The sequence below is a fragment of the Ovis aries genome, chromosome 3 (assembly GCF_016772045.2).
Source record: "Ovis aries strain OAR_USU_Benz2616 breed Rambouillet chromosome 3, ARS-UI_Ramb_v3.0, whole genome shotgun sequence".
NCBI classification, from domain to species: domain Eukaryota; kingdom Metazoa; phylum Chordata; class Mammalia; order Artiodactyla; family Bovidae; genus Ovis; species Ovis aries.
The window spans coordinates 62,992,032-63,006,371 of NC_056056.1; the positions used below are offsets into that span (position 1 = coordinate 62,992,032).

Here is a 14,340-nt window from a genome sequence, read left to right on the forward strand (position 1 = left end):
CATGTCCACTGAGTCGGTGATGCCATCCAACCATCTCATCCTCTGTTGTCCCCTTCACTTCCTGCCTTCAATCTTTCCCAGCATCAGAGGTCTTTTCCAATGAGTCAGTTCTTCCCATCAGGTGGCCAAAGTATTGGGAGCTTCAGTATCAGTCTTTCCAACAAATATACAGGACTGATTTCCTTTAGGATGGACTGGTTTGATCTCCTTGCAGTTCAAGGGACTCTCAAGAGTCTTCTCCAACAACATAGTTCAAAAGCATCAATTCGTCGTCACTCACCTTTCTTTGTGAGCCAATTCGCACATCCACACATGACTACTGGAAAAACCAGAGCTTTGACTATACAGACCTTTGTTGGCAAAGTAACATCTCTGCTTTGTCATATGCTGCCAAGGTTGATCATAGCTTTTCTTTCAAGGAGCAAGTGTCTTTTAATTTCATGCAGTCACTATCTGCAGTGATTTTGGAGTCCAAGAAAATAGTCTCTTGCTGTTTGCATTGTTTCCCCATCTATTTGCCATAAAGTGATGGGACCAGATGCCATGATCTTAGTTTTCTGAATGTTGAGTTTTAAGCCAATTTTTTCATTCTCCTCTTCCACTTTCATCAAGAGGCTCTTTAGTTCTTCTTCACTTTCTGCCATAAGGGTGGTGTCATCTGCATATGTGAGGTTACTGATATTTCTCCTGGCAATCCTGACTCCAGCTTGTGCTTCAGTTAGCCTGGCACTTTGCATAATATACTCTGCATGGAGGTTAAATGAGCAGCATAACAATATACAGCCTTGACATACTCCTTCCCCAATTTGGAACCAGTTCATTGTTCCATATCTGGTTCTAGCTGTTGCCTCTTGACCTTCATACAGGTTTCTCAGGAGGCAGGCAAGGTGGTTGTTATTTCCATCTCTTGGGGAATTTTCCACAGTTTGTTGTGATCCACACAGTCAAAGGCTTTAGCATAGTCAATAAAGCAGAAATAGATGTTCTTCTGGAATTCTCTTGGTTTTTCGATGTTCCAACGGATGTTGGCAATTTGATCTCTGGTTCTTCTGCCTTTTCTAAATCCAGCTTGAACATCTGGAAGTTTTTGGTTCATGCACTGTTGAAGACTAGCTTGGACATTTTCAGCATTACTTTGCTAGAGTGTAAAATAAGTGCAATTGTGCAGCAGTTTGAACATTTTGGGGCATTACCTTTGTTTGGGACTGGGATGAAAACTGATCTTTTCCAGTCCTGTGGCCACTGCTGAGTTGTCCAAATTTACTGGCATATTCAGTGCAGCACTTTCACAGCATCACCTTTTAGGATTTGAAATAGCTCAACTGGAATTCCATCACCTCCACTAGCTTTGTTCATAGTGATGCTTTCTAAGGCCCACTTGAGATGCACTCTAGGATGTCTTACCGTAGGTGAGTGATCACACCATCGTGGTTATCTGGGTCATGAAGATCTTTTCTATATAGTTCTTCTGTGTATTCTTGCCAGCTCTCCTTAATATCTTCTGCTTCTGTTAGGTCCATACCGTTTCTGTCCTTTATTGTGCCCATCTTTGCATGAAATGTTCCGTTGGTGTCTCTAATTTTCTTGAAGAGATTTCTAATCTTTTCCATTCTATTGTTTTCCTCTATTTCTTTCCATTGATCACTGAGGGAGGCTTTCTTATTTCTCCTTGCTATTCTTCTGAACTCTGCATTCAGATGGATATATCTTTTTCTCCTTTACCTTTTGCTTCTCTTTTTTTCTCAGCTATTTGTAAGGCCTCCTCAGACAACCATTTTACCTTTTTGCATTTCTTCTTCTTGGGGGTGGTTCTGATCACTGCCTCCTGTACAATTTTACGAACCTTCATCCAGAGTTCTTCAGGCACTTTGTCTATCAGATAGAATGAAAAGCACAAGCACAGAAAACTAAACTGATCACATGGAGCACAGCCTTGTCTAATTCAATGAAACTATGAACCATGTCATGTAGGGCCACCCAAGAGAGGTCATGGCAGAGAGTTCTGACAAAACATGGTCCACTGGAGAAGGGAATGGCAAGTCACCTTAGAATTCTTTCCTTGAGAACCCCATGAACAGCATGAAAAGGCAAAAAGATCTAACACTGAAAGATGAACTCTCCAGATTGATAGTTGCCCAATATGCTACTGGAGAAGAGTGGAGAAATAGCTCAGGAAAGAATGAAGAGGCTAAGCCAAAGCAAAAACAATACCTACTCATAAATATGACTGGTGATGGAAGTAAAGTCCAATGCTGTAAAGAACAACATCGCGTAGGAACCTAGAATGTTAGGTCTATGGACCAATACAAGGATGTTGGCTATTTATGCTGGCTTATTTATAAATGACAGGATTGTCAACATGGGATTTAAAAAACTTCAACCAAATCATCAGGGCAAATTAAGAGTCTGACATTAAGCTGGATATAATATCTGTATCTTATAAAGGATAGGGAAGAACTTCATGGAAACTACAATAAAACATTAGACAAGGTAAAAAAGGATAAAATTTTCACCAACTTTACCTTACACAATACTTATGGATGAAAAGACTTATTTATATATAAATGGAATTTCCAATAAAATATAAAGTTCCAATAAAAAATATCCCAGTAAGTCTTTTTATAAAGGCTAAATGTGACAAAAGCAATTATGAAGTACAGCAATGCATGAAGGATTCTGACAAACCAAATATAAAAACTTATTATAAAGACAGTGTGGTGTTAGCATAAGTATAGATAAATAGCACAACAGAACATATCACGTGCTGTGTGCTAAGTCACTTGAGTCGTGTCTGACTCTTTGTGACCCCATGGACTGTAGCCCACCAGGCTTCTCTGTTCATGTAATTCTCCAGGCAAGAGTACTGGACTGGGTTGCCATTTTCTCCTCCAGGGATTTTCCTGACCCAGGGATCAAATTGGGGTCTCCTGCATTGCAGACAGATTCTTTACTGTCTGATCCACCAGAAAAGCCAGAAATATAAAACAGATCCTAAATTTTATTATCATCAGAGAAGTGCAAATTAAATATTTCACACACATTAGATTCATAAATACAGTACTATAAAATAACATCAAGAGTTGAAAAAAATATAGAGAAACAGAATACCTTGCTAGTGAAAATGTAAAAATTGGTATACAACCACTTTGAGGAGCAGCATGTAAGAGTCAATAGTTGAGGATAAGCATACCCTTCCAACTAAGTAACTCACCTCTTAGAAAACTTCATGGAAATGTGAACAAGGAGAAAGACACAAGAATGTTTACTGAAAGTAGTAGTAGCTTTAAACAACTAATTCTCTAATATCTGAAACAGAATACAGTTTACTTCTATGTAACAGAATATGTATGCTCAGTCGTGCCTCTCTTGTCACTCCATAGACTGTAGCCCGCCAGGTTCCTCTGTCTGCGGAATTTTCCAGGCAAGGAGCAGGTTGCCATTTCTTCCTCCAGGGGATCCTCCCAACCCAGGGATCGAACTTACATCTCCTGCACTAGTAGACAGATTCTTTACCACTGAGTCACCTGGGAAGCCCCTATATAACAGAATATTCTATGACAATTAAAACGTACTACAAGAATACATCATTTTATAACGCCTTGCTTTATCATGCTTTGCATATAGTGTGTTTTACAAATTGAAGATTTGTTGCAATCCTGTGTCAAGACAATCTATCTGCGCCATTTTCCCCCCAAACTTTTTAAAATTTTGTATTGGGGTATAGCCAATTGACAATGTTGTGGTAGTTTCAGGTGAAGACCAAAGGGACTCAGCCATACATATACGTGTATCCATTTTCCTCTAAACACCCCTTCCACCCAGGCTGTCTGCGCCATTTTTTTTTTTTTTTAAACAGCATTTGCTCACTTTGTGTCTCTGAGTAACATTTTGGTGACTCTCACAATATTTCAAACTTTTTTGTTATTATTATATTTGTTATGGAAATCAGTGATCTTTAATGTTACTACTCTACTTGTTTTAGGACACCAAGAACTGCACTCATAAAACAGCAAACTGTCAAAATACATGTTGTGTGTGTTCTGACTGCTCCACTGACCAGCCTTTCCTCCAAAGTCTCTCTCTTTGCAGGATTCTCTTATTCTCTGAGACATAAAAATGTTGAAATAAGGCTAATCCACAACCCTACAATGGCCTCTAAGTGTTCAAGTCAAAGGAAGAGTCAAAAATCTCTACATCAAAAGCTAGCAATGAGGGCTTCCCTGGTGGTACAGTGGATAACAATTGGCCTTGCAAGGCAAGGGACATGAGTTCAATCCCTGGTTGGGGAACTAAGATCTCACATGCTGAGAGGCAACTAAGCCCACACATCTGTGTGCCACAATGAAGATCCTGTGTGCTGCCACACAACTAAGACCTAATATGGCTAACATAAATAGGTAAATATTTTTCTAGAAAAGAAAAAAGTTAGAAATGAATAAGCTTAGTGAGGAAGGCATGCCTAAAGCCAAGACAGGCCAAAGCCTAGGCCTCTTACACCAGTTAGCCAACTTGTGAATACAAAGGAAAAGTTCTTGGAGGATATTAAAAGTGCTACTCCAGTGAACATGTGAATAAGAAAGTGAAACAACCTTATTGCTGATATGACAAAAGTTTTAGTAGTCTGGCTACCTCAAATCAGTCATTAATATTCCCTTAAGCCAAAACCTAATCCAAAGCAAGGCCCTAACTCTTCAATGCTGTGAAGGATGAGAAAGGTGAGGAAGCTGCCGAAGAAACTTCGGAAGCTAGCAGAGGTTGGTTCACAAGGTTTAAGGAAAGAAGCTGTCTCTCTAACAAGGGAATGCAAGATAAAGCTGCAAGTGCTAATGCAGGCACTCTAGCAAGTTATCCATTAATGAACGTGGCAATACTAAATAATAGATTTTCAACGCAGACAAAAAACAGCCTTTTATGAGAAGAAGATGCCATTTAGGACTTTCATATCCAGAGGGAAGTCAATATCAAGCTTCAAAGCCTCAAAGGACAATCTCTTGTTAGGGGCTAATGCAGCTGGTGACTTGAAAGTGAAACCAATGCTCACTTAGCATTCTGAAAATCCTAAGACCTTTAAGAATTATGCTAAATCTACTCTGCCTATGCTGTTATCAGTGGGACAACAAAGTCGCCACAACAGCATAACTGTTAACAATATGGTTTACTAAAAATTTTTAAGACCACGGTGCAGACCTCGTGCTCAGAAAAAAAGATTCCTTTCATATTACTGCTCACTGACAACGCAAGTGGTTACCCAAGAGCTGACAGAGGTGTACAACAAGATTAATGTTGTTTTCATGCCTGCTAACAAACATCCGTTCTGCAGCCCATGGATCAAAGAGGCATTTCAACTTTTAAGTCTGATTTCTAAGAAATAAATTTCATAAGGCTATAGCTGCCATAAATAGTGATTTCCATGATGCACTTGGGCAAAGTAAACTGAAAACCTTTCTGTAAAGTTTTCTTAACAGCACCTTTTAGATGCCATTAAAAACATCTGTGATACCTGGGACAAGTTCAAAATATCAATTTTAACCGGAGTTTGGAAACAGATGATTCCAATCCTCATGGATGTCTTTGAGCAGCCCCAAAACTTCAGTGAAAAAAGTAACTGCAGATGTGTTGAAAACAGCAAGAGAACTAAAGTGGAGCCTAAAGATGTAACTTTATTGCTGTAACCTCATGATAAGACTTCAATGTGTGAAAAGCTGCTTCTTATGGATAAGCAAAGAAAGTGGCTTCTTCAGATGGCATCCACTCTTGGTGAGGACATGAAGACTGTTGAAATGACAACAAAGGATATAGTCTATTATGTAAATCTAGTTGATAAAGCAGCATCAGAGTTTGAGAGGCTTTACTCCAATTTTGAAAGAAGTTCTACTGTAGGTAAGATGCTATCAAATAGGACTGCATGCTACAGAGACATATTTGAGAAAGGAAGAGTCAACCAATGTGTCAAACTTCACCATTGTCTTATTTTAAAAAAATGCCACAACCACTCCAGCCTTCAGCAATGGGGATAAGACTCTCTACCAACAGAAAGATTACAACTGGTTGAAGGCTCAGATGATAGTTTGCAATTTTTTTTTAGTAATAAAGTATCTTTAAGGTATGTACATTATTTCTTTAGACAAAATGCTACTGCATAGACTTCAATAGAGTGTAAACATAACACTGGGAAATCAAAACACTCATGCGACTTGCTTTACTGCAATATTCCACTTATTGCAGTGGTCTGGAGCCCAATCTGCATTATCTCCCAGGTATGCCTGTACAGCTTATATGAATGAAAAAAATAAAGTTCAAATAATACTTAGTGGAAAAACACTTTGCAAATGATAACATACAGTTTGATAATATTTATTTAAAGTTTAAAAAAATACTAAATAGTAATACATACATACATATGTAATGCACACACAAACCCAAATACTAAAGTATAAAAACATTGGTGGTGGTGGTTTAGTTCCTAAGTTGTGTCCGACTCTTGCGACCCCCATGGACTGTAGCCCACCAGGCTTCTCTGTCCATGGGACTTCCTAAGCAAGAATACTGGAGTGGGTGGCCATTTCCTCCTCCAACAAAAACATTATGCACAGTAAACACCAAATAGGGACAGTGGTTACTGTAGGAAAGAAGAATGGGAGGGTTTAACCGTTACTCTAATTTTTATTTTGTAAAAGACCTGTGGCAAGTCTGGCAAAATGTTATTAACTGCTTAAAGCTGGGAGTTAATACATGAGTATTTATCATCTTAGTCTCTACCAGTCTCTAAATGTTTAACACATTACAATTCACATTTTCTTAAAAAGTGGGAAAATGATTAATTTTACATAAACAGAACTTAACCAGAAGCAAGAATAAAAGTTTGCTCTTCCCAAGAGCAGTCCAAATTTTTAAAGAAAGTCAACCAAAAAAAAAAAAAAAAGAAAGTCAACCACTCATAAAAAGAGGTAGCAGAATGTGTCACCCAGCTTAACAGCATAATTAAACCTTATTATTTATGTGCCTATCATCATTAAGTAAAGTAGCAATTGTGCTCAAACATCTTAATAAAAGATAACAAGATTTCAGAACATAGCAGAAATTCATTCCAGTATGTTCAGAATTTCTTTGTAAGGAAACGTACCATAGTAGGTGATCTGACATTCCAGTCTCACCATCTGAATTAAGATGTCCAGATCCACAGACTTAGAGAAGGAACTTATGGTTACCAGGGGGCGAAGGGTGTGGGGGAGGAATAGAGTGGGAGTCTGGGACTCATACCTACACACTACTGTATTTAGATAATCAACAAGGATCTACTGTATAGCACAGAGCAAGCTGCTTAATATTCTGAAATAACCTAAATGGGAAAAGAATGTGAAAAAGGATACATGTATATGTATAACTGAATCACTTTGCTGTACACCTGAAACTAACACAACAGTTGGGTTCCAATATAATATAAAACTAAAAAATTTTAAAAAATTAAAAAGAAGTCCAGATCCACCCAACACATATCACAGAGGCTGTGAAATTCTCTTTTATTCTATTTTAACCTTATTTGAGTTGTAGATTCATTTAACACTGATTAAAATCAAACAAAAAACCATAAGCCTTAGAAAAAAAAAATCACTCGCTATCTAGCACACAAAGGCCACCGTTAGGCCTCAGTTTTGAACTCTCCCTTTTTCAAGTTGCTTTCACAAATCTCTATCCGAAACAAGGCTGGGTTATGCTGGAAAAGAACGCAGAATACAGGCTTGAGTTGTAGTTGCGTAAAAGTGACCTTCTGGGCTTTCACCAACTTGTCGAGAGATAGTTAAAGGCTTTAGAGACTTTGCTCCCTAATAAGAGGGGCTGGGCAAATGTCTCTCTCACCTACAACGGACCGAAAGTCTCTTTAAGGTGGAGATGGTGGGGGAAAAAGAATCAAGCAGTCCCTCAAAGAGAAGGGACACTGAAAAGAGAAAGGTACCTGCCCCTCGCTTCCGAGCACCCACAGCCACACAGGCGCACAGGAACCCCCTGGAAAACGTCGCTATCGAGAGCTGCCGAATCAGAAACAGCTGTCTGACACCGAAACGACCCCTGCAGACGCCCCGGCTGCACCTCGACCCTCGAAGGGTACGGGTGGGAGCTGGTGGAGAGGGGGAGGGGACGCCTCAGCACCAACAACGGCCTCAACCGCCTCCTCCCAAGTCCGCGCTGCGGCCCACAAAACTTGCGACTTGAAAAATCGCACACTCACTGGAAAGTGGGGCCGGGTCCTGGTCCCGGCCCGGTCCCCGGAATCCGGCGGGTCTCCCAGGGTTTCGGGGGAGGCGGCGGCTGGGACGCCATCTCCGCCTCCTCTCAGCTCCCGCTCGGAACTGGGACTCTCCAGGCCCCGGGACACCGGCCGCTTGAACGCCAGGCACAACTTGCAGAGCGCCGAGCCCTCCACCCGGACCGCCCCCGAAGTCAGGATGTGGCTCGTGGTGCTTTGCTGCTTGGGATTACAGTCTAGGTCTATACCACTAATCCATGGGAAGAAATGCTCTCTTTTTATTTGTCCTAGAAAGAATTTCCATTTTAAACCAAGGATAAGAGTTCATCGATATTTCCGGCAGCGGCTACACTGCCCCAGCCGTCGGAGTCCCACGGAGGCTTCCCTGAGACAAGTCCCGCACCCTCCCGGAGTAATGCTCCACGCACTTCTCCCCCCGCAGGGAGGAGGCAGGGTGTGTTGCGACTGGCCAGGCACCTTGACTGATTTCCTTGCCAACATGCAGGGGAGAGAGAGTTCTCTCAGTCCTCGCGTGAGGGACCTGGTACTTTCGTTCTAAAGCTCTTGTTTCCTCGGGGAACAGAATTGCTAGACTCAATAGGTGCGTTGTCTTTAGTCTTCCCCGTTCTCTCGGAGGGCTGGAAGGGGTTAACTTTCAGGCTCCGGCGTCCTGGGAGAAGGTGAGGCTAGGAGGTCTGAGGTGAGGGGTTGCGGACTGGGTGCCGGAGAGGTGTGGGTGGAGGGGATCGTTGCCTTCCTTCTGGAGAGGCTTTGATAGCAAGGAGGGGTGCGTGAGAAGTTTTGGGGATCTGAGTGAAGGGGAGAAGGGCTTGCTTGGTTGGCCGAAGACTCGAGGTTAGACCTGGGGATGAACTTTCCAGAAATTAGATTCCACTGCAGAGCGTATCGGTAGCGCGATGCAGTTACGAGCACCTCCTTATTTAAAAATCCACACCCCACCCCACAAAACGAATGACCCCCTTCTGTATGGAAATGAGTTTTAAAAGATCCCAGGATGTGAGACTCAGCCTGGGTATTTTCCTGCTCCTTTGCCATAAATAGTTTCTGTAATCGTCGGAGATAGGACGAGAAAATTCATCCTCTCCTCTAGTAAACCAGGGACCGGGCGAGTTACCGCTGGTTTGTGGAGAAGAGACTCTAAGGATCCTGACACCTGGGAAGAGGTTCTGTTCCAATATGTTCCAGTTCTTTGTGTACACACGTAAACTAAAAGCAAATATCTTGAAGGCAGCCAACAATGAAAACCTTACAGCACAGGATGTATTTCTCAAGGCTTGCGTTCAAAGATAATAAATCTAATATACAATAACTGATTTCTCATGTTTTATGAAATCCTTTCATTTCAGCGCTGTACATTTGAAACCAAATTTAAGGCACAGCGTATTTTCTCCCAATAGTGTTAACGTGCTTGGGAAGTCGCTAGATGGTTGCCAGATGAAAATGATCTTGAGAAGTTTCTAAATCCACTAACATGCAGGTCAGGAAGCAACAGTTAGAACTGGACATGGAACAGACTGGTTTCAAATAGGAAAAGGAGTACGTCAAGGCTGTATATTGTCACCCTGCTTATTTAACTTATATGCAGAATACATCATGAGAAACGCTGGACTGGAAGAAACACAAGCTGGAATCAGGATTGCCGGGAGAAATATCAGTCACCTCAGATATGCAGATGACACCACCCTTATGGCAGAAAGTGAAGAGGAACTAAAAAGCCTCTTGATGAAAGTGAAAGAGGAGAGTGAAAAAGTTGGCTTAAAGCTCAACATTCAGAAAACGAAGATCATGGCATCTGGTCCCATCACTTCATGGGAAATAGATGGGGAAACAGTAGAAACAGTGTCAGACTTTTTTGGGAGGGGGGGCCTCCAAAATCACTGCAGATGGTGACTGCAGCCATGAAATTAAAAGACGCTTACTCCTTGGAAGAAAAGTTATGACCAACCTAGATAGTATATTCAAAAGCAGAGACGTTACTTTGCCGACTAAGGTCCGTCTAGTCAAGGCTATGGTTTTTCCAGTAGTTGTGCTTAGCATATTCAAAAGCAGAGACATTACTTTGCTGAATAAGGTCCATCTAGTCAAGGCTATGGATTTTCCAGTAGTCGTGTTTGGATGTGAGAGTTGGACTGTGAAGAAGGCTGAGCGCCGAAGAATTGATGCATTTGAACTGTGGTGTTGGAGAAGACTCTTGAGAGTCCCTTGGACTGCAAGGAGATCCAGCCAGTCCATTCTGAAGGAGATCAACCCTGGGATTTCTTTGGAAGGAATGATGCTAAAGCTGAAATTCCAGTCCTTTGGCCACCTCATGCAAAGAGTTGGCTCATTGGAAAAGACTTTGATGTTGGGAGGGATTTGGGGCAGGAGGAGAAGGGGATGACAGAGGATGAGATGGCTGGATGGCATCGCTGACTCGATGGACATGAGTCTGAGTGAACTCCGGGAGATGGTGATGGACACAGAGGCCTGGCATGCTGCGATTCATGGGGTCACTGAGTTGGACACGACTGAGCGACTGAACTGAACTGAACATAATTATAGAAGATGGTTTTGTTCTGCTGTTTAAGACCTCTTCAATTTACTCAAGTCGGGAGGTTTCCTAATTCTGAACAGGTTTGAGAATTTTTTACAGCTAAGAAATTATGATGTGTCATTTATTGACTTGTGTAATACTTTCGTTCTAGTCAACCCACTAGAGGAACAAACTCTTTAAGCGGAAGGAAAGGTTAAACACATTTTAACAGAGAGTAAAGTCTCCAGGGAAACCTTCGGTACAAAGTGTCCTTTTTAACATCACTCATGGATTTATTTTTTGGTCAGGAGGGTTTATTTGTTTCTCTTTCTAGTTAAAGCTTAATTCTCAATTAAATGAAATCCTTAACCTTAGCTAATGGAAAGGAGGAGAAAAGATAAAGGGGCAAGATAGAAACAATTTCTCTGTGAGGCCAGTGCATCAGGGATACACTTTAAATGCTGACAATCAGTTTCTTAAAGAATGCCAACCTGTTCTCAGCACCAAACTGTTAGATTAAATGGGCTGGGGGAAGAGATTCAGATCTTTTGTAAATAATGGTCACACAGAGCTTCATTTTGTAATGAGTGTTCTCCACATTTTCTTTACTTTCCAAGCTCCAATTTACTTCAGTTCAGTTCAGTTCAGTTGCTCAGTCGTGTCGACTCTTTGCGACCCCATGAATCGCAGCACGCCAGGCCTCCCTGTCCATCCCCATCTCCCGGAGTTCACTCAGACTCACTTCCATCGAGCGGGTGATGCCATCCAGCCATCTCATCCTCTGTCGTCCTCTTTTCCTCCTGCCCCCAATCCCTTCCAGCATCAGAGTCTTTTCCAGTGAGTCAACTCTTTGCATGAGGTGGCCAAAGAACTGGAGTTTCCGCTTTAGCATCATTGCTTCTGCTACTGCTAAGTTGCTTCAGTCATGTCTGACTCTGTGCGGCCCCAGAGATGGCAGCCCACCAGGCTTCCCCGTCCCTAGGACTCTCCAGGCAAGAACACTGGAGTGGGTTGCCATTTCCTTCTCCAATGCATGAAAGTGAAATATGAACGTGAAGACGCTCAGTCGTGTTCGACTCTTAGTAACCCCATGGACTGCAGCCTACCAGGCTCCTCCGTCCATGGGATTTTCCAGGCAAGAGTACTGGAGTGGGGTGCCATTGCCTTCTCCTTAGCATTATTCGGCAACCCTAAATCAGTGTTTCTCGATCTGGGTGTCTGAAAGTTCTCACTGGTGTGTCCAGACAGACCTGATTTCCTTCCCTGCCTCTCCCTCCCGACTGCATATATTTAACTGAATTAGAACCCAGCCACAGGCAATCTGTTTGTAGTCTTGCGGGCTCAACTGATTTTTATGGTGGAGAATTCCATAGAATTATCTACCTGTCTTCATTATTTTCTGTCAAGGATCTACTCTTGATAAGTGGCCACAAACATTTAGAAACTTGCATTTAGTAGTGGGTTTAAAAGGTTAGAAAACATAAACTGATTCTAAGAGTCACATCGCCATAGTAAGCAGTTGGTAAGAGCTTCACTCTCCCACTAATATTAAGCAAGTTTGTTTGAATTATGACATTGCACAAATTAAAGGTGCCAGTCTTTTATCAGTACCTCAGTACCATTACCATGCAATTATGGTTTTATAAAACATCACTAGTTCCTCATTTTAAATTAATGTAAGCTGATTAATTAATCAGAAGACCCTGCCCCCAAGAAGAATGATTTCATAATTTAATTTTTATTACCCCTCCTTCCAAGCAACAAGAGCCCATTCTCTATGCAGTATTTACTTCTAAGTGAGTTTTTTCAAATTGAAAAGTAGTAAGTTGTTTTAGACAACAATTACTCTGAAATATTTTGCATTTAATTCATTTTTGTTGGACTTTTTACTTGTGTATGATAAGAATAGATTGTTCTCACTTTGCTAATAGTTTGTTGTTGTTGTTATTTCATCAGAGTAAAATTGACATTTTTGAATCTACTGATCATTTTATTTTGAATACTTGTCTGCTTAACTATCATTAAGGACAGTCAGGTATTATATAACATAGAATGATCTGATTGTTTTTTCTAGCAAAAATATAAAATATTTATTTTTGGCTGTAGGGATCTTCATTGCTACACCTGCTTTTCTCTGGTTGTGGCAAGTGGGGACTGCTCTCTTGTGGCATGTGGGCTTAGTTGCTTCGCAGCATGGCGAATCTTCCTGGATCAGGAATCGAAACTGTGTCTCCTGCATTGGCAGGCAGATTCTTTACCACTGAACCACCAGGGAAACTGCTAGCAAACTCATTTTTTATTTCTAAGAGGAAAGTTGATCGAATTTACTACTCTGTGTTCTCAAACAATACTGAATGTACAAAATAAAAAGCAAAATTACAGTCTCTACTCTTGTTTTCATTATCCTCCTCAGAAACAACCATATTTTATTTGTTTTATTTTTATTTCTTTTGATTGATTTAGTTATGTTGATGCACTTATCATAATCTAGAATGTTGAATCCTCGACGACTAGAAACTTTTACCTGATCCATCTAATAAATTGCCTTCAAGTTTATGTTTCAATATGTATGTAATGAAAGCAACGTTATTGGAAAGTACCAAATAGCGATTTCCAAATATGAACTTTTTATCCTTAAAGAGTCTTATCCTTAAAGGTGACCATATATTTGTCTGTTAAAGTAAAGCACAAAAGATGCTCATTAGTTTTACTTATTTTCTTTTCTAGTTGCAGTTACTGAATATGTTTCCTCTGACTGTGGAAAACAAGCATGTGGCCCAGTTGTTGCTCAGTACTGGTACCTGTCCAAGATGTATCTTCAGATTCTGTGGTGTGGATTTTCATGCACCATACAAACTTCCCTACAAGGTATTTTCTTTCTTTCTAAAGTTAAGAAAGGGTCTCTATTTTTAAAGTCAGTAGCTGTGTATTTGAGAGCAAGTATCTTCATTAAAAAACTGTAATGAAATAATTACTGATAATGATAATTTTATAATTTCCATTACTATGTAAATGTAAGTTCCTTCTTAAGTGATTATGTGTAGCATTTAATGTAGTAGGAGCTTTGTGGAACAATTCCCTGGTGCATTTAATGTTTGCATAGACCTTTCCTAAAGACTATCTAGATAGAATATCACAAAATAGTGTTTCTCACCAGATTTTAGTAAAATATAACAGAAGTGGGTGAAAGCATTATGAGTTTGGTTGCCTTTTTTTCTTTTCCTGTTTACCACTTGCATTTACAAATAGGGGTACTTGTAACTTTCTAGAAGTAAATGCTTATCATCTATCATCACTTGCTGCTATTCATAACAAAAAAGTAATATACTGAGGTCTTTGATATTTATGGTAATATAAGAGAGCTTTGACATTTTATAGAATATTTCATATAAGATATATAACATTTTGTGAAATATATTTTACTCCAATAGTGATGTTCATTTAAGAGGCAGATAGTAATTATCTATGTATATAAATATGTACTTATATAAGCAGTACAAATTCACACACACGCATGCCTGCACGCTCAGTTTCCTGTAATTAAAAAAAAAATTTCCCAGGG

General features: G+C 40.5%; 2 protein-coding genes across 8 annotated transcripts in view; one reads left to right on the forward strand and one right to left on the reverse strand.

The window, feature by feature from the left end:
• The window catches only part of PEX13 (peroxisomal biogenesis factor 13), a 33,713-nt gene extending 25,363 nt beyond the window's left edge, over positions 1–8,350 (reverse strand). Inside the window, exon 1 of the mRNA XM_004005927.6 lies at positions 8,228–8,350. Within this exon, the coding sequence (XP_004005976.1) occupies positions 8,228–8,319 (92 nt within the window). The 5' untranslated portion in view covers positions 8,320–8,350. The remainder of the gene's footprint in view (positions 1–8,227) is intronic.
• Positions 8,351–8,632: 282 nt separating this feature from the next.
• The window catches only part of PUS10 (pseudouridine synthase 10), a 79,214-nt gene continuing 73,506 nt past the window's right edge, over positions 8,633–14,340 (forward strand). For 2 of the 7 annotated variants that reach the window (XM_042246113.2, XM_060412142.1), the window contains exons 1-2: positions 8,860–10,879; positions 13,506–13,646. In XM_042246113.2, coding sequence (XP_042102047.1) covers positions 10,811–10,879; positions 13,506–13,646 — 210 coding nt within the window. In that variant the 5' untranslated portion in view covers positions 8,860–10,810. The other 5 variants (XM_042246114.1, XM_060412144.1, XM_027966798.2 and 2 more) reach the window with 3 other exon arrangements.